Source organism: Thermothelomyces heterothallicus, assembly GCF_042370625.1.
Source record: "Thermothelomyces heterothallicus CBS 202.75 unplaced genomic scaffold P884_scaffold_2, whole genome shotgun sequence".
NCBI lineage: Eukaryota > Fungi > Ascomycota > Sordariomycetes > Sordariales > Chaetomiaceae > Thermothelomyces > Thermothelomyces heterothallicus.
Window position 1 is genome coordinate 1,050,635 of NW_027192563.1, and position 9,160 is coordinate 1,059,794.

The following is a 9,160-nucleotide window of genomic DNA, read 5'->3' on the forward strand; positions in this document are numbered from 1 at the left end:
AACAACGGCCAGAACAACGGCCAGAACAACGGCCAGAACAACGGCCAGAACAACAACAACGGCCAGAACAACGGCCAGAACAACGGCGGCAACAACGGCCAGAACAACGGCGGCAACAACGGCCAGAACAACGGCGGCAACAACAACAACGGCGGTAACCGCGGCCAGGGTCGGAACAACAATGGTCGGAACGTGGCTGCTGGCGGGAGCGCCATTGCCGGTATCGAGGCTCCAGCGATTGAGAACACCAACGATCCTCGGCGCCCATTCAGTGTCAACGGCAACACATTTGCCACGAGGGATGCCGCCGTTCAACGGGCTTGTGCCATTCAGAACAATGCCTGCGCCGATGCTGTCAACGGAGGGAAAGCGCCGGGTGTGACCGTTGCACAGTGCAACGAACAAGAAGCCGCATGCCGTGCTGCCGGGGGCGCCTAAGCCTGTCCAAGTCGCCTAGTGCCATACCGACCTTTACGGCGCCACCCTGACTTGGGAGCCGATCGACATCTCCCCTGTCATGTCCGGGTACGGGAAGTGCCAGTCCTTGAACCAGAAGGCTGGGTGTGCTTGGCCCCCCAACCCCCCCGTTCCGAAGTTGCCTTCAGGGCCATAGGGCTGGCGCGTGTGAGCTGTAGCTGTGAAGGATGGTGTACCACGGAACTTTTTAATTTCTACGGCGGACGGAAGGTGACGCTCGAGTACCCAATTTGTGGTTACAGGTGTTGGGTCGTCTACTTGGAAACCGGCAGGAATATTCCCCTTTCAGAGAAGTTTTGAGAGATGTTTTTCTATTTATTTTTTTCCCTTTTTCCTCTCGATATGTGGGCGATGTGTATGACGTGTTCTTTATATGAGGCTGCGCATCGTGCCATCGCGAATGTAATACGTGAATGTGGACGTGGTAACTTAGCAGGGAGTAGCTAGAGGGGGACAATATCATTCCGGTCTGTGACCGGGATTGTGAAATATGTCAAATTGTCTGAACACGGGCTGGTTGGTCAAGGTTAGGGGGGAAGGGGTTTCATCTCAAGTAGTGACTCGACAGCCTGTGCCATCTGACTCGAATGAAAACCTGACTCGGGGAAGGGGTTTGCTGGAAGCAGAGGTATACCAACATTGCTGTGGGTGTTTCGGCATTTGTCGCCCCTCGGGAGTGACATGGCCCGAGCAAGGGGTGAGGGAACCTGGGGTTCGGGCATTTTGTGAACCGGTCGGAAGGGGGTTTGGTGAAACGAGGGCGGGTCTGAGCGTCTCGATTGCTCACTGCGACCTGATGGAGGAACGGGAATGGGAGGGCAAAAGGCAGATAACAGGGGAGGGCTCGGAGAGGGAATCTTCCGTGCAAATACATGCGCCATGCGGAGCGGGCGCGAGCCAAAGTGTGCTGTCCCATCATGGTACATACCTGTAGAATACTGCAGTATAGTGTGTTGTTAGTTTGGATGGGGTGGGGTACTCGGGGTGGCGGAATACCTCATATGTGCAGAATTATCTAGGTTGATCGGGGGCTCCGTCTGAACGACCCTGGACGAGAAGAGAAATGCCTCGGTCAGTTCGACCGCGTGGTGCGAGTACTCTCAAAAAGGAATCATTGTCCTGGCCGTTCAATGGGCTTAGGCCGTTGATGGTGAGTGATGCCGGGGCAATATCCCCATCGTGAAGCTGAGCAGTTACGGTTCCGGGGACGCCTGAGGAATGAGCAAAGAAGTTGAGATGGTTACATGTGGCCCCCAGGTGAGCATCTCAGTGGGAAAGGGAGAAAAGGCGGGCTCGATCCAAGCTCCATTCCCGCCTTTGTCTCCTGCCAGTTTACACACTCGATATATGGTTCTGGAGCTGAGACCAGCAGCGTGTCGAGGAGGTCATCCTTTGCAGTTCCGTCTTGATCCATCACGCAAGGACAGAGTGGCGAGGGGAGGAAAGAGTCATTGAGAAGAGCTGCGGTATCGCGGGATGGCGAGCGACGCCACGGTAGAGTTAAATAATTGTTGGCTCCTTCCCTCTTTCCATCCCATACATCGAGGTTTCTTCACCAGCGTACTCTTGTTCTAGTTACTTGCCGACAATATAGAATTGAACCTTCCGCCCTGAGCCAGGTCGCTTGTTCTTTCCCTTCGGATCTCCGAACGAACGCCCGGCACCGCCAGTGAGCATAGTCCGCTCGCGCCTTCCGCATAATCTGAGCTCAACGGGCTTCCCCCAATCCTTTCTCGTTCTCGCATCCCATGTCCGATCATATCCTTGCCCCATGGCCTCGCCGTTCCAATTTCGCAAGCAGTCCACACTCAACTGCTTCCCGATGCACGCCCATCGACCAGGTGGGAGGCGGAGGGGAACCATGGAAATGCCTTTTTGCGGAGTGTGGAGGTTTGACGAGATGGGTAGGGCAGTTGAGCATTGGTATGTTTCCAACGTTGATGCTTTCAGCTTGTGCTGTTCAAATTGTCACTGCTGACCCCTTCCCCTCCCCTAATGCCGTTCGCTACTTTCCCCCTCCTTAGATTTCGCTGGCTTGGTCAGACGGAGCTGACACTGTTATGTTGGGCAGGGAGAACGTCGCTGACCCAGAGGCGCTGAGAGTAGATGGCTCAGGGGCGAGTGATTGAACGGATGGGTTGTCAAGCAGAAACGAGCAGCATATAGTATATGTTCGTCCAGTGGTCCGTACAAGTTCCCAACTTTTGTTATTTATACAATGAATCTCGAGGCACACATAGCTGCCGCCTCGAACCGACCGACTAACTAGTAAAACACACCTTGTTGCCTTGTGAAGTGATAAATATCGGCAGTGATGCCATGGCCTGCAGAGCAAGCTCTTTTTCTACACAGCAATGAAGTGAAACCACTGGGCACCGTTACCTTTTCCAGACCCAGACTCAGATAACAAACCATAAACGGCATCCCCCTTTCCTCTTTACTCAGGCCGCCCACCGTCGTCATTGACGTAGTCTTGCAACAACATGAGCTACGCCAGCCGTCGGCAAAGAAGGCTGAATGAGACCTTGAAAGATGGCACCTCCTCGCCAACGAAAGACGACGACCTCTCCTAAAATCAAACATCATGAGTCGGTTTTCTTTCGTTCTCCGTTCGTGCGTCGTACTCCTCCTGTTCTTCCATCTTTCGTCTTTCATACTCAGTCTTTCCCCCCCCCCCCCAAAAAAAAAAAAAAAAAGAGTGAGAGTAGTCAGTGCATTCGTTTGGTTGGTCAATCAGTCATCCGATTCCCTCTCGGCACGCATCCTGTCGTTGAACCTGCGCTTGCCGACGCGGGTCTCGTAGTGCGGAGCAGCCGTCTTGACGTCCTGCATGATGCTCTCCATGGCACTACGCGTCTTGTTGCGGTAGCAGTCCACTGCGTGCGAGCCACGTCAGTTTAAAACCAATAACAAGAAAAAAACAGAGCCGGAAGCCGAGAGAGATGAAAAAAAAAAAAAAAAAAAACTCACAAGCTCGCTGCAAAAACACCGTCCTTCCGGCAAACACTCTGCTCTGCAGCCACGCCATGCGATAGCCCAGGTCGTTGAGGCGAACCTCCTTGCCCCGGAAGACCTTGCGCATCCTCGGGATAGCCACCTCGCCTTCCTGGCCCTCGGCCAGCGGCACCTTGACCATGACTCTCCCGCGCTTCGACGACACGCCGGGGCGCCGTCCGGACCGGCGACCACCACCGCCTTCCGTCTCGGTAGTCCCGTCATCCTCGCCGTCGCTCGCGTCGTCGGTGAAGAACTTGCTGCCCGTGGCGCTGGGCGGGGGGCTCTGCATCTCGCGCGGGAAGTAGCTGCGCGGGTAGACGCTACTGCTCTTGCGGAAGCTGTCCGGGATCTCGCGCGTGTCGACGCCGTCGAGCGTGACGCGCACGCGCAGCCGGCTCTGCCGGTCGCTGTCCTCTACCAGGATGAACTTGCGCTTCTTGGCCTCGGGGATGTCCGGGAAGAGATCCTCGGGCGTGTCCGGGTCCCCACGGGAGTGGCTCGTCCGGCGGGCGGCGGCGAGGGGCGCGTGGGTGCCGTCACCCAGGGCGTCGTGGATGGACGGCATCGAGGATCCCTGCGGCGGCGCTCCGTTGTAGGAGCCGTAGCCGGAGAAAACATGGGCTGGGCGTTCCTCTGTGCCGGATTGGGTAGGTGGCTGGTGATGGTGATGGTGGTGATGATGCTGGTCCCCTGGGTAGTCCCCTTCGCCTAAAGAGAAAGTCTTCGCGTCAGCTCATCGGCGCTCTCTACCTCTTCCGGGGGTGGTTGGGAGTTTGTGGGGGGGGTTTGGTTATGGTTATATGGTTCAGGGGGATAATCATTGCAAGGCCCTCAAGTCAACGCGCGTCGGTCATGTTAAGTGTGATACTCTCGAAGCAAGACAGCGCAGCAAAATCAAAATCGAGGCGGCAAAGGATGCAAGGAGCCGAGCATCTCGGGGTGCCATCATCTCGCTCAGGCTCCCTGTCAAAGACACTCGGACATGATGTGGGTGCTGAGGATGAAGGTGCCGGTTGATATGTGTGATGAGCGATGCTGTTGAATGTCGCTGCAAAGCAGGGAGATGCAGTGCAACCAACCGAGTTCTGCCAGCAGCCAGCCAGACGACTAGACGACGACGACCGAGAACCAGCAAAACAGACTAACAGCAAACGCGACTAAGTGTAATGTACAGTTCTTTCTTGTTTGTACCAGGTTCCTGCTGTCGGCCCAGGTAAACATCAATGCTCGAAAACAATCGAGTGGTCGCGCGATCCGGTATATAACAACAGATGTGCAACGGGGGAGGCCGCGAGCAGAGTATTTTTTCCCAAGAATTCCAGACACAACCAAACCAAAACACGAGAGGACAAAAAATATGTGTGTGTGTGTGTGTGAGAGAGAGAGAGAAAGAGAGAGAGAGAGAGAGAGAGAGATAGGAAAGAAGGAGGAGAAAGAAGAGCAGGCGCATGTAAGACAGCTTGGCTCGAAGAGGTATCACACTTAATCACAACAAAACGCGCGCGCTTTAGGCCATCTGGTGAAACATACCGACTTCGTCTCCTCCCTGAGCGCTTCCGTCCTGCTGACTGCCGTGGTGGTGATGCATCTGGGGGGCCATGTTGTTCATGACCGGCTTAGCCATGGCCGGATTGCTGCCTGGGGCCATGGCTGTCGGCGTTAGAGCCGTTGAGCCGGGAGCAGCGGGGGCGGGCAACTGAGCAGTATGAGGGGTGGTCGAGCCCGCCTTCTGGTTGCGGTAGTTCATCTTGGCCATACGCCGGACGCGACGGCTCCTCAGCCGAGGGTCCTGGTTGCTGTTCCGCCAGCTGTCCACGGCGCGCTGAATGAGACCCCTCTTGCCCCGGAGGGGCGGGTTCAGCTGCGCGAGCGCCCAACCGACCGTGTTGCACTCTGTCTCGTACTGCAACCGGTTGCCGCGGTACTGTTCCTTGGGGCAGCACGCGCGCGGGTAGACGCAGTTCTCCGACTTGAATTCGGGCGTCAACTCGTCTTGGTTCACCGACTCAACATCGCAACGGATGGTGTACTCCATCTTGACGCGATCCCTCGAATACTCGAAGGCGATCCATTGGACACCGTTAGTGTCCTGCCTGACAACCAGCGGCGTGGTTGCCGGGATCGGGCCCGGGGCCGCGTTCGGGTTCACGCCGGAAGAGGTGGTGGGCGTAGACAGAGAGGCGCCGTTTTGGGGGCTCGTTGACGGCGTGTTGTTCATGGCCACTGGGGCTGATGTCCCCGATATCCGGTGGCTGAGGGCGTGCGTCTCCATCTTATCCGGGCGCGGACTGACCGTCATCCCTGACTGCGCGTGCTGCGTGGGATGCTGGCTGATGGGGTGCTGGGGAGGGGTGTGCGACATCATCATGCCGGCCTGGGATCCCATCGGCTGATGAGGCTGTTGCGCATGCGAGGCATAGGGCGACTGCGCGGCCTGGGCCGGCATGGACGAGTACTGCTGCTGGGGAGCCGGATAGTACATGGGTTGATGTTGTAGTTGAGATGGAGGCTGGCCGTACATGCCTCGCTGCTGGTCGTGACCCGAGGGCGATGCTACCGATGCCGGCGAGTTTGACTGGGGTGTATGGTATGAAATTGGAGGATAGGGTCTCGGCATAGTGGCAGCCATCATGTCGCCAGTGTCTGTGGACGGCTCGGGTCAGCGAGCTCGGGGTCAAACACCTGGGCAACCGAGCCGAACACAGCAGACTCACCTGCGGACGTGTATCCGCTCGTCCCACCCGGTGTGCTGTAGGGGCTTGGATGCGCGTAGTACGAAGGCAGGCCGTGGTCCTGGGTGTTGCTCCCCTGGTTTTGTTGCGGGTATGCGTACGCGCCCGAATGTTGTGGTTGCTGTTGCTGGTGCTGGTGCTGCTGCGCGGTGGGCTGGGGGTGATGCTGCTGATGAACCACGCTCGAGGGCCGCGAGTGCTGCAGATGGGGGGGGACAGGACCCTGCTGTTGGTGGGTGTGGTGCTGCATAGAGGAGACAACCATTAGTCCTCACGCTACAGGGTTCGTCTTGAGGCGAAAACCATGTGTGTCTATGCGTGTGTGTGTGTGTGTGTGTGTGTGTGTGTTTTGGAGTGCCGGGGACGCGTCCGGGAATGTTGTGGTTTTTTTTTTTTTTCCTTCGCGGAACGCAAGGGCGCGTGCAAGGACTGGGGCGCCGGGAAGTAAGGTCGGTCCCCTGAAAAAGACGAGGGACCCACGGGCGAGGTGGGCTAGCCTCGGGGATACGGGGGGTGGGATTTTGTAGTGTAGGACAAGGCTTCTGTCCACGCGGTCTCCCAACCGACAGCAAGGAGCAAGGGAAAGCCAATGCTACCCACAGTGTGGAGCAACGAAGGGCTCGGAATCCTCTCCCGAGGTTCGAGATTCCCACTTGGGAGAGCCCTTCGCGGCTGCTCGGCGTCAACGTGGTAAGTGTCCTGGCAATTGCTCTCGCTGCCAGCAGCAACTTGACCCCGGACAGCGCGTGGGAAAGAAAAAAAACGGGGCCGCTAGTGTAAACTAACCGAAGACGCAGTCCCGCGGCGAGGAATGCGGGAGCGACAGGATTAGTCCTGACACCAACAAGACGGTTCAGGGGAAAAGCTATTGTGGGGATAGCGGGTTTATGGAGGTATGGCCAGGGTTCTGCAGCAACGGGGAATAACCACGAGACTTGTCGAATATGCTTGCAAAAGAGCCGAGCAGGGGGGTGGGAGAAAGAGAAGACTGACAATGCCTGACAGGCCGAGTACAGCAGAAGATGATATACCCAGCAGGGGGGGTGGGAAGGGGGTGGAGGGAGGCGTATTTTGTGGTGGGCTTAACTTTTTTTTTTCGCTGCCCAGGTTGAACCAGTGATAACACCGCGCAAGCACAGAGCCCGAGCCCCGCAACGCAATGAAAAATGTTCGAGGTGTGGGTTGATGCGCCAAGGATGACGGCGGGGCCGGGGCTGGGCAACCGTCCTGGAGGAAGTTGGCAGGGGGGGGGGAAGAAAGGCGGGCAGGGGGGCGACCGCAACTTTGATGAGGTGGCCAATGGCAAGGTCCAGAGCAGAGGCAGGTAGCACAACTATTGCCCAACGAGGAATGGCCAACCGGGGCTAGCCACTGAACGGGCAAGACCTCTGATGGGAATTCCTGGCTGTTCCGACCCTGTCATCTGCCACTCATCTTCCTGTCGATTCCCCATTTCCTTTCGCGGGCAGGGACAAGGGGCGGTGAGAAGAGCGGGTCCCGCACACCATTCCATGCGCCAGAATCCCTGCGACGGGCTGGACTTCCCCGACGACGACCAGTTCCCAAGTCCCGCGACGCCCTTGCTCCGGTGCACACACACGCATCATTCTTGACTGGATCGCTTGAAACAGCTGGCTGGTCTTGAGGACACGCGAACGTGAGAAGTCTGGACTTCGGCTGGGAATTTGGAGTCTGCCAGTCGAGCCGTTGTCCACTTGGAGCGGCGTTTGCAGCAAAAGTTGTGTTTCTGCCAAAACTTTCTGGCTCTGTGGGTCCTTTGGTCGGAACGCTCTGGACTGGTGTCCAGGAGCTGCTAGCGACCCCACATCACGCGCCTTAGGGGTACGAAAGCTGTCCCACAATGCGCTGATATCGCCTCCCAATTCCCCACCCGCTAGAGAGGAACTGACTCTAGCCAAGGCTCTCGTATGCCGAGCATCATTCCGCTCGGGACAGCGCACATCAGGCATGGCAAGACCGTCGCACGAGTGTCGTCAGCGCGCCCACAGCTGACGAGACTGAATTCAGTGCAAAAGACGTGCTTGTGCGGACAGGCGCGTGGGCCAGGGAGCCGATCGCCGAATCGCGTACGCAGTTCTTAAATGGTTTAACCATTGACGGGCGGTGGGGGGCAAGCGCGTGGGGTGGGGATAACAAGACCAGCCAGGGCCCCAAATGCTTCGCCGTTGGGTCCGCCGGCATGCCCGCGCGGCCATGCTGGTCCGCTTCCCGGGGAGAAGGGGGGGAGGAGGGGACGGCGCCGCTGATGGCGTACCCGCGAGGGACCAGAACAGCGAGTGCAGCTGCTGTGCGCGGCGCTGCGTTCTGCAGCCATCCGCTGCCGCTGCCGCCAGCCTAGCTTTCTGGCGGTCCCCAGTCCCTTTCAACACTTGTCGAATTGCGGAATTGATGCAACTCAAGAGACAGCAGCATGCGAGCATGGGGGTTGCCCGCCGCGCTGCCAAAGTTGACAGGGTGGAAGCGCGTTGTGCATCCCGGCAGTGCCCCCTGTCGCATGATACCGGAGCCCTGTCTGCTGGTGAAACAGCTCGCCCCCCTTGTAATTCCCAGCAGCATCCCCTCCCCGGCCAGCCAAGGATGCGGCAGCGGCAATGCAGTTTTCTGGAACAAATTGCGTAGCTCTGCCGGGGTTGCTGAACAAGGGAAATTGAGAACGTGGGTGCATGGGTTATTCAACACCAAGATATCTCGTCGCAGCCGCCACGCATCCTCGAGATGAACTTACCCCGAGGAAGCAGGCACCCAAGATAGGGCGAGTTGGGTAGAGCGAGTTGGGTAGAGTTCCGCGGCACTGCCGCATTGACAGATGACAGCGGGGTGACGGATGTTGTCGGTGACGGGTGGAGGGTCGCAATGCAAGTAGAGAAAACGAAATTGTCACCTCACCGAGTCATGACCGGGCTCTTCCTTGAATTGGCGGGGAGCCTGCCGGT

The 9,160-nt window shown here is 57.8% G+C and overlaps 2 protein-coding genes across 2 annotated transcripts in view; one reads left to right on the forward strand and one right to left on the reverse strand.

The window, feature by feature from the left end:
• The window catches only part of P884DRAFT_274822 (uncharacterized protein), a gene marked incomplete at both ends in the record, with an annotated part of 1,627 nt that extends 1,189 nt beyond the window's left edge, over positions 1-438 (forward strand). The window contains one exon of the mRNA XM_069442771.1: positions 103-438. Within this exon, the coding sequence (XP_069301154.1) occupies positions 103-438 (336 nt within the window). The remainder of the gene's footprint in view (positions 1-102) is intronic.
• Positions 439-4,583: 4,145 nt separating this feature from the next.
• On the reverse strand, positions 4,584-6,771 carry P884DRAFT_52196 (uncharacterized protein). The gene is made up of 2 exons (XM_069445940.1): positions 6,189-6,771; positions 4,584-6,117 (listed from the first exon to the last, which is right to left on the reverse strand). The coding sequence occupies exons 1-2, from the start codon at positions 6,469-6,471 to the stop codon at positions 4,982-4,984; spliced, it is 1,419 nt and encodes a 472-aa protein (XP_069301155.1). The 5' UTR covers positions 6,472-6,771; the 3' UTR covers positions 4,584-4,981.
• Between the last annotated feature and the right edge of the window lie 2,389 nt (positions 6,772-9,160).

What these genes read in the sequence shown, in the direction of transcription:
- P884DRAFT_52196 (XM_069445940.1), bottom strand. Translation starts at nt 6,471, where the DNA reads ATGGTTGTCTCCTCTATGCAGCACCACACCCACCAACAGCAGGGTCCT. An exon ending in GAGCGGATACACGTCCGCAG is followed by an intron (nt 6,118 to 6,188) that starts GTGAGTCTGCTG and finishes AGCCGTCCACAG; the next exon opens with ACACTGGCGACATGATGGCT.